The sequence below is a fragment of the Peromyscus leucopus genome, chromosome 14 (assembly GCF_004664715.2).
Source record: "Peromyscus leucopus breed LL Stock chromosome 14, UCI_PerLeu_2.1, whole genome shotgun sequence".
In the NCBI taxonomy this organism is placed as follows: Eukaryota; Metazoa; Chordata; class Mammalia; order Rodentia; family Cricetidae; genus Peromyscus; species Peromyscus leucopus.
Window position 1 is genome coordinate 55,669,732 of NC_051075.1, and position 19,017 is coordinate 55,688,748.

The window sequence follows — 19,017 nt, forward strand, 5'->3', positions numbered from 1 at the left end:
AACAACTATCAGTAAATTTCTTCTTTGACGCCTCATTCTAACGCCTGCTTAAAATTTATAGATCTATAATTGCATCCTCCCACTAAGTACGAATCCATAACCTGCCTCCTGAAAGACATTCTAAGATTCCGTATCGGTATCTCAGGCAGAGAAGCGGCAGAGACTCGGCTCAGGCTCAGGATGGAGAGTCTCAGGACTAAGGAACGGAGGAGAACTACAAGTCCCGGCAGCCCGCGCGGCACCGGCTTTCAGTAAGCGCCGGGGTGGCGGAGGCACGGTTTCCTGGAGTTCGGGATCCGGGCTGCGGCCGTCCTGCTTCCCTTCCCGCGGGGTGAGTAGCACCCGCGCACGGAACCCCGGGCAGACCCGGTCGCCAGATCGCGCGGCACGTGGAGCGCGGGGGAGCGGGTGCAGACGTGCTCCTCGCCTTCTGAGCTCAGGCTTTGCAGCCCTGGCGAAACTGGGAGGAAACTCGGGCGTGTGACCTTGTCACCCTAGCAGGCGCGACCACGTGGCTTAGGTGACTCGCAGTGCCCCGCCTCCCCGTCCTCTGCGACTCGGTAGCTCCGTGCCCTAGCGGTCGTTAGCGTGGACTGGTCACTTTGGTGGCCTAACCTTGCGTGCACCGGAGTAGGCGGAGGTGGAGAGGGGTTGCGAGTGGCCCCGCCAGAAGCATTCACACCTTGGTGGCCCTGGGGGCTCCCACGCAGAGGTAGCTGGGGCGGTGAGCGTGGAGTGGTGAAGTTCAGGGGGCTCCCCAGAGATCGGGTCACCTAAGCTTGCAACAGGCGCCAGTCTTACTTCTGATCCCGAAGACTTCTTTGCAGCTGCGCGGTGCTTCCAGCTGATTTGTGGAGAGAAGCCTGTTAAAAGACACCTAGTACAGCTGTCCCCAGAGTTCAGTGGCATTTACTTGCCACCAAGCGGGAAGCTTAGCGGTCAGTAGGCGCTCAAGAAATAACTGCGGAGTTGACGGGACTTAGACTTTTGTCCCTGCCTCAAGTTTTTCTTTTAGCGTCTCCTTGTCACTGTAGTTCTCAGGCTGTACGGTGTGCAGCAGAATTGTGTGGAGGGCTTGTTACTATACAGAATTCTGCCCACTCCCCTCCCAACTTCTGATTCTAGTATGGTATTTGAAGTCTGGAATCGGCATGTCCAACATGAATCCTGGAGATGCGATGTTGCTGTCCTGGGGACCATGATTTGAATGCTACTGTTTTATAAGAAAAACAAACCCATAAATTCTTCATACTTGGTTATGTTTTTTTTCTTTCTTTCTTTTTTTCCCCCCTGTAGTTGTACCATCCCTGGGAATTGCTTTACACATTGCACGCTACCCCCTCCCCCCCAATTATGTTACTACCTATATTCATGTAGTTTCATCACTTGGGTCATTTTTTCCCCCTGGGTTACATCATAATTTATTTTACTGTGTTATTTGCTTGGTTGGTATTCAATAGGCCGTATGGTGTGAGATTTTTACCTCTGCTGAGAGAATTTGTGTTTTCTTTCTTTCCAAATATACTCTACTTCCCCGCCCCACTTTTGTCAGAGAAGGTACTGGGGAATGAAAAGAGTGCTTAGTTTTGTCATCCATCCTTGTCTTGTTCAGCCCCAATAGGACAGCACACTGGGTCACCAATTTTCAATGTCCACGGCAGAGAACCACTGGCCACCCCAGGACCCAGCCAATTATTTGTTCATATCCACCTGTTGCTTTGGTGGCGGAGCAGACACACCTGGATGCAAGCTTTTGCTCCATTGGCTCTTAACCCTTGGGTGGTTTCTTCCACTTCCTTGTGTGTAGAGTGAAACTCCCAAGATACGCGGCTGAGAATCTGAGTTGTGCAAGAAACATGAGCTATTAATTTAAGCACTTTGGGGAGGTTCGCTCTCTCCTCTTATCTGCTGCTGGCTCTTTGCTCTTGGTCTTATGTTGTTAGTCCCCCTTTCCTAAGATGAGCTGAATGGAAGACAGTTTCTCTTCTGTGCCTGGGTGAGATTTATTTTTCTTATCTGCTGATGAACCTTGGCATTGGTCATGTATTCCTTCATTTAATTAGTATTGATCTGAGCAACTTTTAGCCATTAACACTAAGACATATAGGTAAAACTCAATCTTGCATTGAACTTTACTACTGTTTGTAGGATGGGGAAGACTGTGAGCCTCCTTCGGTTAACTGTCCCTGGATATTGACTCATCTTGCTTGTTCTCTCCAAGAGTATTTTTTGGGTCTTTTCTGGTTTGGAGAACATTCTCGAAAAAAAGAAAAAAAGTGATTATATGCCCAATCTCTGTGGGAAATGGGAGGTAGCTAGGGTCACTTTTGGGGAAAACTGAGTTTGCTCCCTAAGTGGCTTCCCTTAACGGTGCTTTCCAGTTCACTGAGTGGGGATGAGTGGGGGTGCAGTTTCAGGTCTGTATTCTTAGGATGCGGCCTGGGAAGGGGGCAGCCAGTATATGGTAGGTGGAAAGACCATTTACAGAAAGTGCTGGATTTCATATTTCGTTCTGTCCTTGAGGTGGACATTTTTGTTTGACCCTCAGCTTCCGCTTGTCCAGCTTTCTGATGTATGTTGTCATGATGAACTGGGGTGTCTCCTCTGGCCTAGGGGCAAAGAGTTCATTCTTCCCATTGATATGACAGTTAAACAGCCACGTCAGTGCTTCACGCTCTAATGTGTTATTTCTAGCGAGGAATAGTGTTTGATCTTTGATGTCATGCTATTGATTTCCAGAGCTGCAAACACTGCCTTCCACAGGCTTAGCACTTTGGGGCTTGGTTGCAGGTCAGAAACTATGGTTTCTGTCTGCAGCAGCTGTATTTACTTCAAGCCAGTAGTAAGGACTTGATGTCTTGAGGTCCGAGTATCCCTATCAAAGAGATATGTCATTAAAGAAAGAGAGAAAGATAGGGCTGGAGAGATGGCTTATGGATATGAGCTCAGATGTGTTGCTTATCCGGGGTCTTGAGTTTGGTTCCTAGAACCCACATTGGGTGGCTCACAAATGTTTAACTGCAGCTCCAGGGCATCCAATATAACCCTTTTGACCTCCATGGACACCTGAACACACACACACAGGTACACACACACACACACACACACACACACAGACACACACAGAGAAACACACAAACACACACACGTACACAGACATACATAGAGGCACAGAGAAACACACACACACATACACACACACAGACACAAACACATACACACACACACACAGACACACGCTAAAATAAATCTAAAAAGAAAAAAGGACCACCTGAACATTGGCAGTGGGGAGGCCTGTTCATATCATTTCTTTACCACCTTCCTGGCTGAGCCCCCTGGGGCCGAACGCTCACTCCGTGCCTTCGTGTCCTTACTTACACCTGAGAAGATTGCTTGCCTCGTCTCACTGAGCCGAGTGAAATATTAACAAGGTGAATGTACTGTGTGGTGGGATTAAAAGTGTGCACCTCCCGATCCCACATGTGTGTTGAAGACTCTGCAAAGGTTAATTTTTGCTCTAATATTATCTACTGATTATGTGTTAGGCTCTGGGTAGTCTCAGACCTCCTGCAAGGTGTGTGGCCTTATGAGAGGTAAGCAGGGGAAAGTCAAGGCAAGCAAACAGAACAGGGCAGGTGATTCATTAGCAGGGGCCTTAGTAATGAAAGGTGTTTTTCATTGACAGACACACTTCACGAGCGACAGGCCTTTTAAAATACCCCGAGGGAAGCAGCTCATTTTTATGTTGAAGACTCTCTGACACCTTATGGAAAACTCCAACTCTAATTTATTTAGGCACACTTTGGCTCTTATTTCATCTATTTTATGTATTTCAATTCCTACCACTTTTATTACCGAGGACATTTGTTAGAAAATGGGATGGCCTCTCTGTTCCTTTGATACTCAGAGGTAGTCTCAAGGGTAGAGGAGACTGCAGTCCGTGAGGGGCTGCTGTGGAGGACGGTACAACAGGAGGGTGGGGTCAGAGGAGCAACGTTTGGGAGGTAGTATGGGGGGGGGAACAGGAAGAGAATGACGATTGAGCTGGAGGTCGCGGTATATTCATCTAGAGACCCGTGTTACTGGTTCTGCACAGGCCTCATGGGGAATAGAGTTGATCCATTCATTGATTAATTCAGTTAGTAAATGTTTTGGGAGCACTTACAGCGTGCTAGACTGAAGTCTGGCATGTTACGTCCTGGCGACCACATTTGGCCTGGCCTGTTGCTTTGCACTAGAGTGAAGAGTTGAATAGTTGCCTCAGAGGTGGGGTAGCCCCCAAAGCTAAAAGTAGTTACTGTATGGCCTTTTGTAGGAGAGCTTGCTGGCCTCTGTTCTAGGCACAGGGAACAGCAAGGTGGAACTCTTGGAGTGCAGTATGTGGCATGTTGGAAAACTAGCAAGTTGGAATAGAGTGAGTGCAGGGCAAGGTGGACGGGCCAGAGATCCTTTGAGAAATCTGAGTGAAGGCAGATCTGTTAAGACCTTGGCTCTTTGTGAGTGAGTTGGGTAGCTGAGTGCACAGAGGTGAATAGTTGGACTTAAATTTCTACATACGCGTTAACTCAGGGAAGCTGAGGGTTGTAACATGAATTGCTAAATGGTCTTATAATAAAAAAATCCCTGCCAGGCAGTAGTGATGCACGCCTTTGATCCCAGCACTCAGGAGGCAGAGCTAGGAGGATCTTTGTGAGTTCAAGGTCAGCCTGGTCTACAGAGCAAGATCCAGGAGAGGTACCAAAGCTACACAGAGAAACCCTGTCTCAAAACAAAACAAAACAAAACAAAACAAAACAAAACAAAACAAAACAAAAAACAACAAAAAACCAAAAACCCTAAGCCAGATATTAGGGTAAATGCTGGAAGATTAGAGGGACAGAGGGACAAGCCATTGTCACGTCTCACTTCGCCAACTCCACGAATCCTCTGACTGAATGTCTCTAAGTCCTCAGCCAAAAGGGGTTCAGCTGAAAAGGCTCTAGCTGAAAAAGCTCTAGTTCCTGTCTCCTCATGCTTTATATACCTTTCTCTGCCCAGCCATATTACTTCCTTCCTAGTGCTGGGATTAAAGGCGTGTGACTCCCAAGTATTGGACCTAAAGGTGTGTGCCACCACTGCCTGGCTCTGTTTCTCTTCTAGACTGAATTAATCTCATGTAATCTAGGGTGTCTTTGAACTCACAGAGATCTAGATGGATCTTTGCCTCCTGAGTGCTGGGATTAAAGGCATGTGACTCCCAAGTACTGGGTAAAGGTGTGTGCCACCACTGCCTGACCTCTATGTTTAATCTAGTGGCTTGTTCTGTTCTCTGATCTTCAGGCAAATTTTATTAGGGTCCACAATATATCACCACAGAGAGTGGTGGTGAGTTTGAGGCTAACCTTGTCTACATGGTGAGATCCAGGCTAGCCAGGGCTACATAGTCTTAATTTCAAACTGGTCAGTCAGTCAGCTAACCAACCAATCAACCAACCAACCAAAAAAATCTACTGTGGGAAGAGAATTGCTCTAATAGCTGACTTACTGTGTTTATCTCTAATTTGGTCTTGAGGTCTTAGAGCAGTGATTCTCAAACTGTGAGTCACGACCTTTTTTAAATAGGGGTTGCCCAAGACCATTGGAAAATACAGATATTTACATTATAATTCACAACAGTAGCAAAATTAAAGTTATGAAGTAGCAATGAAAATAATTTTATGGTTGGGGTCACCACAACATGAAGAACTGTATTAAAGGGTCACAGCATTAGGAGGTTGAGAACCACTGTCTTAGAGGGATGGCTGTGTCTTAGTTAGGGTTTCTATTGCTGTGAACAAACACCATGGCCATGGCAACTCTTATAAAGGAAAACATTTAATTAGGGCTGGCTTACAGTTTCAAGGGTTTAGTCCATTATCTTCATGACAGTGTGCAGGTAGACATGGTGCTGGAGAGGTAGCTGAGAGTCCAGATTGGCAGGCAGCAGGAAGAGAGAGACTGGGCCTGGCTTGAGTATTTGAAACCCAAAGCTCCTTTACCCCCACTTCCTCCAACAGGGTCACGCTTCCTAAATCTCACTCAAGTAGTGCTATTCCCTAATGACCACACATTCAAATATATGAGCCTATGGGGTCATTCATATTTCAAACCGCCACAGACTATATCATAATAATTCTTTTTCTCATTATGTTGCCTGACATTAAAAAAAAAAGGAGAGGGTCTAGAGAGATGGAGAGATGGCTCAGTGGTTAAGAGCACTACTGACTGCTCTTCCAGAGGTCCTGGGTTCAATTCCCAGCACCCATGTGGCAGCTCACAACTGTCTGTAACTCCAGAATCCAACACCCTCACACAGACACACATGCAGGCAAAACACCAGTGCACATAAAATAAATAAATAAATAAAATTTTTAAAAAAAAGGAGAAGGAATTTGCTCATAGTTTTGTATCAGGGTCGTTTGGCCTCCCATGCTCTTGGGCAGAGCATCATGGCGGTAGGATCATGTGGCAGAGGCTGCTCTCTTCTTGGCGGACAGGAAGCAGAGAGTGAGGAGAGGGCCAGGGACCAGTCTAACCTTCAAAGCCTTCCTTTTTCCGACTAGGCCCCATCTCCTTACTTTTTAGAACCTCCCAAAATACTGCCAGCAGCTGTGCCCGTAGGGGTTTTTTTTTTTCTTATTAAAATCATAATAATGGTCATAAATTTTACGTTTGACCCGATAGGCATCCATGAGAGTTGGTGATGGATGTTAACAATTAAGCTCTTCTTTTATCCCCAACAATCTAGCCTCTGTCTGACTCCCCCGCTAGCAGCGTTTATCAGTAAGCAAATGAATAATGAAGTGGAGTGAATGCCTGTGATATTGTGTTGCTTCAGCATCCGTTTGGGATGTAGGTAAAGAAGAGTGTTGGCTGATTTGAGCTTTTGAGTAAAATCACCCGCTGACTTATTCACAGTCTCACCTCAGAGTTGGCGGTTCAGGGGGGCCCTAGGGTGGGATCCAGCCTCCTGCTTCTGAAGCGGCACCAAGGCTAGTTTTGTTCAGGTGTCCCTCAGACCATACTTCACACATCCCGGGCTAGGAAAACAAGGCTGTTGTGGTGTTTCAAAAGACAGTACCTCCCACTCCCATGTAGGCTCATCAGTTTGAATGTTGGGTTCCCAGTTGGTAGATTGTTTAGAAAGAATTAGGAGGCGTGGCCCTGTTGGAGAAAGTATGTCATTGGGTGTGCCTCCTGTCTGCAGATGTGGAGGTGAGCTCTCAGCTACTGCTCTAGCACCATGCCTGCCTGCCTGCTGCCATGCTCCCCACCGAGATGGCCGTGAAAAGTCTCATGGAGTCCATGAAAAGTCAAGAAAGGAGAGAAAGTGGGCTGGAGAGATGGCTTGGCAGTTTGGAGTGCTTGCTGCTCTTTCAGAGGACCAAACATGATTCCCGGCACCTATGTCTAGTAGCTTCTAACTGCCTGCCACTCTGGCTCCAGGGACCCTGACACCCTCTTCTGTCTTCCCTGGGCACCTGAACACGTACAGATCTCTACGTATACACATCAATAAAATAAAATAAATCTTGAAAAAAAAGAGAGGCGAGAAGCAGAACAGGTAGGTAAAGTAGGAAGGGTTGGAAGAAGGTGCTGTATTTCAGTGCAGATAGATGCACAAGCTGTGTTGAATGCAAGCCTAGGAAGCCAACTGTATGCTCTTTAAAGAAATGGTGTAAAGTCCAAGATGAAAGTAAAAGACTGGAAAAAGATGTGCTTTGTGTATATTTAAAGAGAGGCCTGCGCCTATATTTATGAAACATGAGTCAAAATAGACGACAGAGAAATTGGAGACAAGGCCGTTTGTAGCAGAAGCTTCTGGGCAGAGAGGAAACCAGGTGACAGAATGGGGCCAGAGCAGAAACTTAGGAGGTGATGACCTGTGCATTGCTGCTGTGTCTCTCAAGTCTTTGCTCTGATGGGAGGCTTGGTGATGTTCCTTTCTGTCTGGTGCCTGTCCCTTGGCTCCTGCTGCTGGGTCAAGGGCTTTGGTTGGATGCAGAGTACTCAGGATTGTTGAGGAGGTAGGTCACTGGACGAAGAGACCCCGAAGAATGGCTATGTAGCCACTGGTGAATTGAGGAGGTATGAGTAAAGAGGGGTAGGGTCTTTCTGCCTAGTGGTATAAGTTCAATACCCAGTAGGCCTTCTAGGACAGAGTAACATCATCATCCTCCAGGAGCACATTCTTTTTTGTCTTTTTTTTTGGTATTTTTCAAGACAGGGTTTCTTTGTGTAGCTTTGGTACCACCGCCCGGCCAGGAGCACATTCTAAACTATCTGACTGTAGTAACCATTTTGACTGTCCACTAGAAATGGAGGGACTACTGGCTGCTTCTGCCTAGCTACCATTTTGGCAGGAGCCTGCCAAATGAGAGATGCATGCTTCATAAATATAGGCACAGGCCTCTCTTCTGGCCCGTGCATCAGGGCTGATGGTGAGCGTGACTGTACTCTGTTGTAGTAGTGGTTACAAGTGCCAGCAGTGGCCATGCCTTTCCTGCTCTTCCTGTCTAAAGAGCTTTATCTCATCTGGATCCTTTGCTCCTCGACTCTGATTCCTGCCACTTCCTGGCAGCTCTGATAGTGTGCTGTGTATCTTTTTGCTTCTTCTCTGCCCCACCCTAGAATGTAAGCTCCACATAGGCAAGAACGGTCAGTTGTTCAGATCCTCCACTGTAGCTAGGACATCGAGGAAGGATGCTGGGAGTTGATTTGTACCAGGTACAATACACTGAGTACTTTATGTGATTATTTCCTCTCATCTTAATTTAGAGGTAGGAGTTACCTTGTTTTACAAATGAAGAAACCGAGGTCCCATGAGATTAAGAATATGACATAAGGTCATACAATCTGTGAGCGACAGGGCTGGCATTTGATTCTGGATGGCTGCTCTATGAACTCCTTAATTGCTAACCTTTCTTGATCTTCCTTTCTTGCACAGGGTCTGGGACATGGCCAGAAAGGCTCTCAAGCTTGCTTCCTGGACCAGTGTGGCTCTTGCTGCCTCTGGTGTCTACCTCTACGGGAACAACTACTTGGACCCTAATGACTTTGGCGCCGTTAGGGTGGGCCGAGCTGTTGCTACGGTAGGTTTTCCTCCTTTGGGGGTGGCAGAGGAGTTACAGCATCTCTTGTAGGTGTTCATAGGTGCGGCAGGTGGGCGTGCTGACATATATGGACATACAGGCATGCCAGCTCTGTGTAGCTGGAAGTTTTCCTGTGTCCCTCCTGGTCTGCAGTTGCTCAGACCTGATGAGTAAACAATCAGAGGCTTATATGAATTAAAACTGCTTGGCCATTAGCTTAGGCTTACTACTGACTAGCTCTTACACTTAAACTCAGCCCATTTCTGTTCATCTATATGTCACCACGTGTTCTAGGGCTTTACCTGTACAGTGCCATTACATGCTGCTCCCTTGTAGTTGAAGTTTTCCTGTGTCCACCCGGGTCCTGCAGCTGCTCAGACCCAAGTAAACACACAGAGACTTATATTACTTATAGACTGTATGGCTGTGGCAGGCTTCTTGCTCTCTAATTCTTATATCTTAAATTAACCCATTTCTGTAAATCTATACCTTGCCACATGGCTCATGGCTTACTGGTATCCTTACATCTTGCTTCTCATGGCAGCAGCGGCTGGCAGCATCTCCTGACTCAGCCTTCCACTTCCCAGAATTCTCCTCTCTGCTTATCCTGCCTATACTATACTTCCTGCCTGGCTACTGGCCAATCAGCGTTTTATTTATCAATCAGTCAGAGCAACACATTCACAGTATACAGAAAGACATCCCCAGTACTCCTTGGATAGCAGGCTGGCATCTCCTAACTCAGCCTTCCTCTTCCCAGAATTCTCCTTGTCTGCTTATCCTGCCTATACTTCCTGCCTGGCTACTGGCCAATCAGCATTTTATTAAACTAGTGTACAAAAGCATAATCCCACAGCATTTCCCCTTTTTTGTTTAACTAAAAAAAAGTTTTAACATAGTAAAATTATACATAATAAAACAGTTATCAAGCAAGAATTACAGTTATAATATCTAGTCTGCTTGTATTTTGCAAAATTAAAGAAGATATCCTATCTATTCTATATTTGTGAGTCTAAGGTTTCATATCTACCTTATCTCTTATCATAACCAAGGAATATTATAATTTTAACTATGTAGTCTTCAGAAACATCAAAGACCTCAGAAGGATACATTATTATTTAAGTAAACAGGAAGAGCATTGTAAGCAACTTCCAAAAATCTAGAATGACAGAGACAGCTGCCTGCCTAGACAGTTACCCAAAGTTCCTCTGTAATGTTGGGCCATCCATCTTCAGCCCATAGATCTAGTCTCTCAGTCATTTTTTTTTCTCTGTGTCCTGTAGAATGTCTGGTAGTTTCTTCTGCAAAGCAGGAACCTGAAGAACCATCTTGCCTTGCAAATTTCAGTGGTCACCTTTCTATGGGTTCTGCATGTCTGGTTTATACAACATTTTGTCAAGCAGCCCAGGCAAGAACAGTTTCTTGTCCAAATGGCTATTTTTGCCAAGAAGAAGATAAACTCCATATGGAGTGTCTTCGACACCCATCTTCCTCTTTGAAGTAAATCAGTGCTGCCAGGAGCAGACATATCTCACTGTCCAGAAAGTCTAAGTTTTTAAAACATTTTAAATGCCATCTTCTGTAGATCTTTGAAGTGTTTGAAGATTAACTACCTAATTGAATTATATCTATGTATACACCTAGAAAACTCAACATGACTATAAGTTTGATTATCATAGAAGACTAATTATTAATCTGTATTTCTTAATTATCCATGATAATTCAAATGAGTTATATAAATATAATACCTTAAACAAGAGTAGATATGTATATACAGTATAACAAAATTAACTTTAAATTTGTATCAGTAAACTAAAATCTATACCAATGTAAAACATTTTAAACAAGTTGCTCTTTAAAAGTAGGTTCAACAATCCACCTTTTTATCCTATCATATCTATATCCTATATTTCCATATCATATCCCCCTTTCTTCTTTTAGAAAGATATTATGATCAATAACAATTTGTAACCAGCTACCTAAAGAAAGACAAACATCCATAATCTATTTTTTTGGGAATGTGGGTGTAATTTTCTAGGCTACTTCCTGCTGATAGAGGGTACTGGTAATCTTATGGGGACACAAAGAAAATTTTAGGATTATGGTCAAGTCCTGACTGGAGTAGTCTGTGAGGCTGTATTCTCTGAGCAAGTTGCCTTGAAGTTGATTTTAGATGTTGGATGATCTGGGCCATGGTGTCATTGGAGACTTTTCAGGGGGTCTTGGCTAGTCAAACCATATTAGCCTGGAAGCAATCCACAGGTTCCCATCTTCCATGGAAACAAAAGCAGTACCTCTTTTCCAAAGCAACGAATCCTTAGATATAATTTGTGAAATCAAGATATCTTTATATATATATATATATATGTATATGTATATGTATATGTATGTGTATGTATGTATGTATGTATATGTATATGTATATGTATATGTTTAACTTAGCAGCTTTTACAATCAAATGTCTCTCTGCAGTTAAAAATCCCAAAGACAATATAATCCAGACTCCCTGTTGAATATCTTTTTTTTTTTTTTTTTTTTTTTTTTTGGTTTTTCGAGACAGGGTTTCTCTGTGTAGCTTTGCGCCTTTTCCTGGAACTCACTTGGTAGTCCAGGCTGGCCTCGAACTCACAGAGATCCACCTGCCTCTGCCTCCCGAGTGCTGGGATTAAAGGCGTGCGCCACCACTGCCCGGCCTGTGTTGAATATCTTTATGTGGCTTATTTTTTATATTACCTTTACTGTCTCTTTAAAGCCTTTATTTTTTTAAAACTTTCTATTTCTTTATATAACTGTCTATATTCCTTTTCCTCTCCCAAGCCTACGTACATTTTTACACACACTGTAAACCATTTAGAGGTTTATTTAATCTGCACCTGACTTATTGTGAATCTGTTGCTTTAAACTGTAGAATGACTAGGACTGAAATGGCAGCTTTGGCTGCTGGCTTCACCCACCTCAGCTTCCCAACATGGCGGGACTACATTTACAGCCAGCTCTGGGAGAACCATGCTCACCACTGACTCTGGGAAGTAGTGGGTGGGCGGACCCAACAGTGAGCTGTCCATTCTCTGGAGGCCTCTGGTCCTGATCATCCTGGTTTATTTATTATTCAGTGAGTAAACCTTGCTAGTAGGTGGTGCTCAACATGTACTGGTGGAAAGTACAAATGAACATTTTTTTTTTTGAGACAGGGTTTCTTTGTGTAGTCTTGGCTGTCTTGGAACTAACTCTGTAGACCAGGCTGGCCTCAAACGCATACATCTACCTACCTCTGCCCTCCGAGTGCTGGGATTAAAGGCATGCACCACCACTGCCTGGCTGTAAACAAACATTTTGAATATAAATCTCAGAATGTAGTTTCTAAGGTCTTTAGCTGCTCAGCTCTGAAAAGGAAAATTTGAGCTTAAGTCTTCTCCATGCTGGAGATATGCTGGAAGCCTGTGATTTTCTTGTTGACTGTGGATAAGGGCCCCTCATTGGAGGGCTTTGGCCAGAGGATCTATAATGGAATCTCAAATTTAACAGCATTCATTTGGTTAGTATTTATTGAATGTCTATCTGTGTAGTGTAAAAGATGCTGGAGAACAGTAATATGTAGGAAGGACCAGCCTTAAATTCAGACAGTTCACAAACAAGGAAGCAAATGGGCAAGTGACTTTAGAGGTGGTTGATTATGATCGATTATGGACAGTTTCTGTTGTATAAAGGCCACTTGAGATGGGACATCTCTGGATGAGTGACATTTGTACTCACCGCTGAAGTCCGGGAAGGAGCATCCAGGCTGAGATAGGGGGGCTGAGCATCCAAAGGCTGGGACCAGTTACTCTTCTGGACCCAGCAGCTCCTGTGTGGGTCTCCTGGCTTTGGCAGAGGTGTGGTATTTGGTGTCCTCAGTGTTAAGCTTTCTCCTCCCTCGGTTCACAGACAGCTGTCATCAGCTATGATTATCTCACCTCCCTGAGGAGTGTCCCATATGGCTCAGAGGAGTATTTGCAGCGTCGATCCCAGGTAAGGAAACTGTGGGACCCATCAGAGCTGGGCCCGGATGGGGTGTGTCCGAAGAGTGGGCACAGAGTGAGCATGGAGGTAATGGCCACTGGCCATGGGGTTTGGGACAAAGGGAATGGAAGACCACCTGCTCCTTCCTACTCAGGTGTCTTAGTATCCGTGAGTGGGACTGCCATCCCAGATCGAACTGGGTCTTCCATACTGTGGTGGTTTGAAAGAAAATGGCCCCAAAGGGAGTGGCCCTATTGGAGGTGTGGCCTTGTTGGAGTAGGTGTGGTCTTGTTGGAGGAAGTGTGTCACTGTGGAGGTGGACTTTGAGGCCTCATATCTGCTCAAGCCAAGCCACACTCAGTGTCTTGGACTGCTGCTTCCTGTTGCCTGTGAGTCAAGATGTAGAACTCAGCTATCTCTCCAGCACCATGTCTGCCTGCACGCTGCCTTGCTCCATACCATGGTGATAATGGACTAAACCTCTGAAATTGTAAGACGCCACCTCAATGAAGTGTTTTCCTTTATAAGAGTTGCTGTGGAGCCGGGCGGTGGTGGCGCACGCCTTTAATCCCAGCACTCGAGAGGCAGAGGCAGGTGGATCTCTGTGAGTTCGAGGCCAGCCTGGGCTACCAAGTGAGCTCCAGGAAAGGCACAAAGCTACACAGAGAAACCCTGTCTCGAAAAACCAAAAAAAAAAAAAAAAAAAAAAAAAAAGAGTTGCTGTGGTCATGCTGTCTCTTCACAGAGATAGAAACCTTAACTAAGACACATACTAAGGGTGCCGCATGTGGTTGGGGAGGCCACTGTGTATTTCTGGGAACAGCAGGGATGTAGGCCAACTCAGGAGGGATAATAACTTCCAAGCTGTGTTGTTAGGCAGAGAGAGGTGAATTGTTTTCCTGTCCTCTGAAGGCCAGTGGCCTTCAGTAGGAGTAAAGCTGTGGACCTCACACACCTCCGCGGTCAGAATGTAGTTGACATAGATGCATTAGAGATACCAGGGCGATGGGGGATCACACATGAGGTCAAACAGAGAGAGGGTGACAACGGACGGGTGTGTCTTTGCTCAGGTGGTTCCTGCGGCCGGACTCTCCTTAGAATGCTGAGTTTTGCTTCTGGGCTCAGCGTGGACACTTCTCCTCTGTGCCGTTTTCCTTCCAGGCATCCTTTGTGGATGGGAGAGTTAATGAAAACATTTTCATGTAGACTGTTTACTTTGCACGTTTTAACTGTCTACAGAAGTAAAACAGAGCAGAGCAGACTATAATGACCCTACTCCTCCCCTGGAGCTGTCCAGCCTGAGGAATGATTGATTTGTCATTTCTCTGGTTTATTTACTCATTCTGAAGAGTTTAAACGAAACCTCAGGTGTCATATTGTTTTATGTATAGATTCTTCAGTACATGTCTCTAGTAGAGAAAGACCTTTGAAGAACCACAACCATAATATTGTGGTCATGTGTAACGAGATGAGCAATTTCACAGTAACTTCTGGTTCAGGTCCAGATTGCTCTTCTCCCAGAAATGTCTTTTTAAAGTATTGTTTTAAATTTATGAGTATGTGTGAACTCTGTGTGTGAGTGTGTGTGTGTGTGTGTGTGTGTGTGTGAGTATGTGAGTGTATGTGTGTGTGTGAGTGTGTGTGTGTGAGTGTATATGTGTGTGGGTGAGTGTGTGAGTGTGTGTGTGAATGTGTGTGAGTGTGTGTGAGTGTGAGTGAGTGTGTGTGTGAGTGTGTGTGAGTGTGTGTGTGTGTGAGTGTGTGTGTGTGTGTGTGTGTGTGTACCTTAGGTGCTTACTCTACCACTCTCTGCTTGATTTCCTTAGGCCAGGTCTCTCACTGAACCTGGAGTGAAGCTGGTGGTCACCAGCCCCATGTGATCCTCCTGTCTCCACCAGGTTCACAATGCTGGGCTTAGAGGTGCACGACACCACACCTGGCTTTTTACCTGGAATCTGGGAATTTGAACCCAGGTTCTCAGACTGGCACTCTTACCGACTGAGTCATCTCCCCAGCCTTGAGATTTATCTATTTAGAGTTAGTTTGTTCCAACCTGGACCCAAACATTTTATATATATATATGTATGTATGTATTGCATTTCTTCTCTCTTCCTTTATTTTATTTTTTATTTAGTTATCACTTGTTGGAGAGCTGGATCATTTATTCTGTAGAATTTCCACATTCAGGATTTGGCTGATTGCTCCCTCAAAGTGCTGTTTAATGGGAAATGCATTCAGATGACTCACAATTCGAAATATACAATATTTGAAACAGACAAAATGACCCTTGTTCCTCAGGTACCCAATTTCCCTGCCTGGAGGCAATCATCATTTCTTGTGTGTCTTCCCAGAGCTATCTTCCTATAATTTAATCACTCTGTCTTTATTCCTGCCATAGATGATAGTTAGTTACACATCTTTTCTCATACTCTTGCTTCTCTTACATTGGAGATTGGGGCTCTTGGTTTGTATATTTAATCTTCAACAATAATGCCTAGGATGGGGGCTGGAGAGATGGCTCAATGGTTAAGAGCACTGGCTGTTCTTCCAGAGGACCCAGGTTCAATATCCAGCACCCACATGGCAGCTCACAGCTATCTGTAATGCTTACACCAATGCACATAAAATAAAATTATACCAGGCTTTTTCTTTTGGGCCACCAACTAGCTCCCAAATCATAACATGGAGACTTACTAGTTTTGAGTGCCCAGCTTTAGCTTAGCTCATTTCTAGCTAGCTCTTTTGGCTTAAATTAACCTGTTTCTCTTTTTCTACCTTTTGCCTTGGGGTTTTTTACTTTCTTTCTTTGTATCCTGCTTTCACTGCATCTCATGTGTGCTGGCTGTTGGCTCTCTGGCTTCTGGCTCCGGGTGTGTCCCACATTCTCTCCTCTTCTCCTTCTTCTTCTCTTGTTCTTCCTTGATTCCTCTTGAGCCTGGATTTCTGCTCTTATCTATTCTTTCCCTGCCAGCCCCACCTATCCTCTCTTTGCCTGGCTATTGGCCATTGAGCTCTTTATTAGACCAATCACGTGCCTTAGGCAGACAAGGTGAAATAAACGCAACACATCTTTTCATAATTAAACAAAGGCAGCAGAAACAAAATTAACATACCTTTACACAGTTAAAAGTCATATTCCGCAGCATAAACAAATGTGACACATCTTTGCCTAGTTAATATTCCACAACATAAAATTAAATAAATTATTAAAAAACAATGCCTAGAATAGAATGGGTTTAATGTCTGTCTCAGTGTCAGCTTATGCCCTTGCCTTTGGAGAGGCCACAGAAAGAGTCTAAGGTTTTCATCCAGAATCCTGAGGTTGTGCCTTTGCTTTGGGAAGGTCATCCAGCCCTGTGGAGTGGCTGTTTTCCTTGTCTGTAAACTAGAGATGGTGAGCACCATTGGAGTCAGTGAAAGATAAAGCAAATGTGAGGATAAGTCAGAGGTCTCCTGGAAGGTGCGCTTCATGAGGACAGACCTGGCATAGGGTGTGAGTCTCCAGGTCTGTGGTGCCGATATAAGCGCCTGGGACTTCGTTGGTTCTGAATAAAGGCTTGAACAAATGAATGGATGGTATCAAGGGTTCTCTGTAATATCTCAAGGCCCTTGTTTCTGAGGTGTAGTTCTCCTCTGCTTCCCCCCATGTCCTTTCTTCATCTATTCCATGCCGTGGCCCTTGGAATCCTCCAGAGTGACATTCTTCAGAGATTTCCAGGCCAGGAAGGTGTGTCTTGGGGAATCCCGGGAGCAGACAGGCTGTGAAGAGACTTGCTCTCCAGGATGTAAGTCATCTGGAAGGCAGTGATCCTGCAGCCCCCCTAGAAGCTGCCAGCTCTGGGAATCTTCTGGGTGAGGGAAGTAGAGCTAGGCCTTTGATGAGAGGGCAGTACGCAGTGGCTGGATGCACCCTCTAACAGAGTGTAGGCTGGGTCCTGGGAGCTGTGCCTGGGAAGGGGATCCAGCAGGCACAGAAGAGCGTGGATAAATACTGCAGGGATGGTCTCATCATCACAACTGATAAAGGAGTGAGCAAGGAAAAAGCACCATTAGCTCCCTCGTCAAGCCGGCATCTCCAGGTTCCGGAGTGTGTTAGAGCCAGGGGACTTAGTGCAGCAGTCAGTGACTTGAAGGACTTTCAAGGTCGGCACTGGCAGGCTGGCTTCGTGACTCACACGCACTGCGTCGTGAAGGGGAAGAAGAGAAAACATGTGGCACTTTGCTAGGCAGCTGAGGGTGTAAGGATGGGCTCTGGAGAACTGGATCCCTGGTGCCTAGATGCTTGTAACTGAGGTTTGTGCGACTGGACATGGTCACCATCCAGAAGGAAGTCGCTCCTAGTATAGATGTCCTGTCAAAAGGCTGGAGGTGACAGGACAGGATGGAGTTGATTCTGAATGAAGGATCATTGGGCAATAGTGGGTATTCTTTTCATAGGAAACAACTTCTGGATTTTCCTTTGGTGATCTACCGTATTGTATTCTCCCTCTCTCTTATACACACACACACACACACACACACACACACACACACACACACACACACACACACACTTGTATGAGTTTTAGGTCTCCATAAGCAGTTGGTAGAGTCAATTCTGCTAGTCCCAGATACTGATTTAGGGATAATCCCTAGAGCTAGTTCTGACCAGTGAACATTAGGTCCAAACATTTCTTTTGAAACTTCAACTTTCTTTTTCTGCTGGGTTAACTGAGAATGTAGGCTGTTGGCTAATTTCTGCTGGCAGCCATCTGGCCACTGTGAAGAGAAAGCCCATTTGTGGGTGAAGTTGGTATTCAAGAGTTGGGTTATTTGAGTTCCTGTTAAAACCAATGAGTCTTGGTAATACTGGGAACTCTTGGAGAAGGATGTCCAAGTTTGAAGCATGATTGGCATTTTGACAGGTCACAGAAAGATCAATAATTCAAGGGAAATGATGCCAAGGAAAGGTTTGTATGGTACAGGGTTGAAATGGAGCCACTGTGGATCAGGAGCCATCTCACCTGGTCTTAGTCCTTGCCAAGCACCTGTTTCCCTTCTGTAAGAATGTGGCAATGGCCTCAGCCATTGAATGGACAGAGAGGAGAAAGTTGGTAAATTTAAGCAATTTAAGCATGTGAATTATTTTCTTTGTAGATGAGATCTTGAAACACAGGTTTACCTTGATGGCTCCTTATTTATTGTATGTTTTGTGTTGTTGTGTGTATATGATGCCTGTACTTATTTGTGTGTGTGTGTGGTGTGTACTTGTGCATGTATGTGTGTGAATTTGGAGAACAGAGGTTGACAATGGATGTCTTTCTTTGATCGCTTTCCACTTTTACTTATTTATTTAATTTTTTTTGGGGGGTTGCTGTATTTCAAGATAGGGTTTCCTTGTGTAGCCCTGGCTGTCCTGGAATTGGCTCTGTAGACTAGGCTGGCCTTGAACTCAGAAATCTGCCTGCCTCTGCCTCCCAAGTGCTGGATTAAAGGCATGCTCACTGCCGTCCGGCTCACCTTTAGTTTTTGAGACGGGGTCTATCACTGAACTTGTGGCTCATCGATTCAGCTAGACTGTCCAGTGAGCTTCAGAGGCTTGCCAATCTCTTCTCTCTTAGGGCTTGGGTTATATGTGCATGCTATCATACCTAGATTGTTTTCTTCCTTTTTTATAATAATAATTTTTATTATTTTTTATGTGCATTCGTGTTTTGTCTGCATATGTGTGTCTGTGTGAGAGTGTTGGATCCCCTGGAACTGGAGTTAGAGACTGTTGGGAACTGCCATATGGGTGCTGGAAATTGAACCCAGAGGGGCCTCTTAGGCAGTTAAAGCAGATTTGGAAAGAGAAGAAGAGAGGAAGTATGAATGAGCTGGACGTGCTGCCCCCCACCAATCTAATCAGTGACTCCTTCTGTCCCAAGTA

The 19,017-nt window shown here is 45.1% G+C and overlaps 1 protein-coding gene across 1 annotated transcript in view; it reads left to right on the forward strand.

Annotated features, from left to right (window-relative positions):
- Nucleotides 1-257: 257 nt before the first annotated feature.
- The window catches only part of LOC114686836 (aarF domain-containing protein kinase 1-like), a 101,394-nt gene continuing 82,634 nt past the window's right edge, over nt 258-19,017 (forward strand). Inside the window, 3 exon segments of the mRNA XM_028861513.2 lie at nt 258-331; nt 8,966-9,110; nt 13,035-13,118. Of these exon segments, the coding sequence (XP_028717346.1) occupies nt 8,976-9,110; nt 13,035-13,118 (219 nt within the window). The 5' untranslated portion in view covers nt 258-331; nt 8,966-8,975.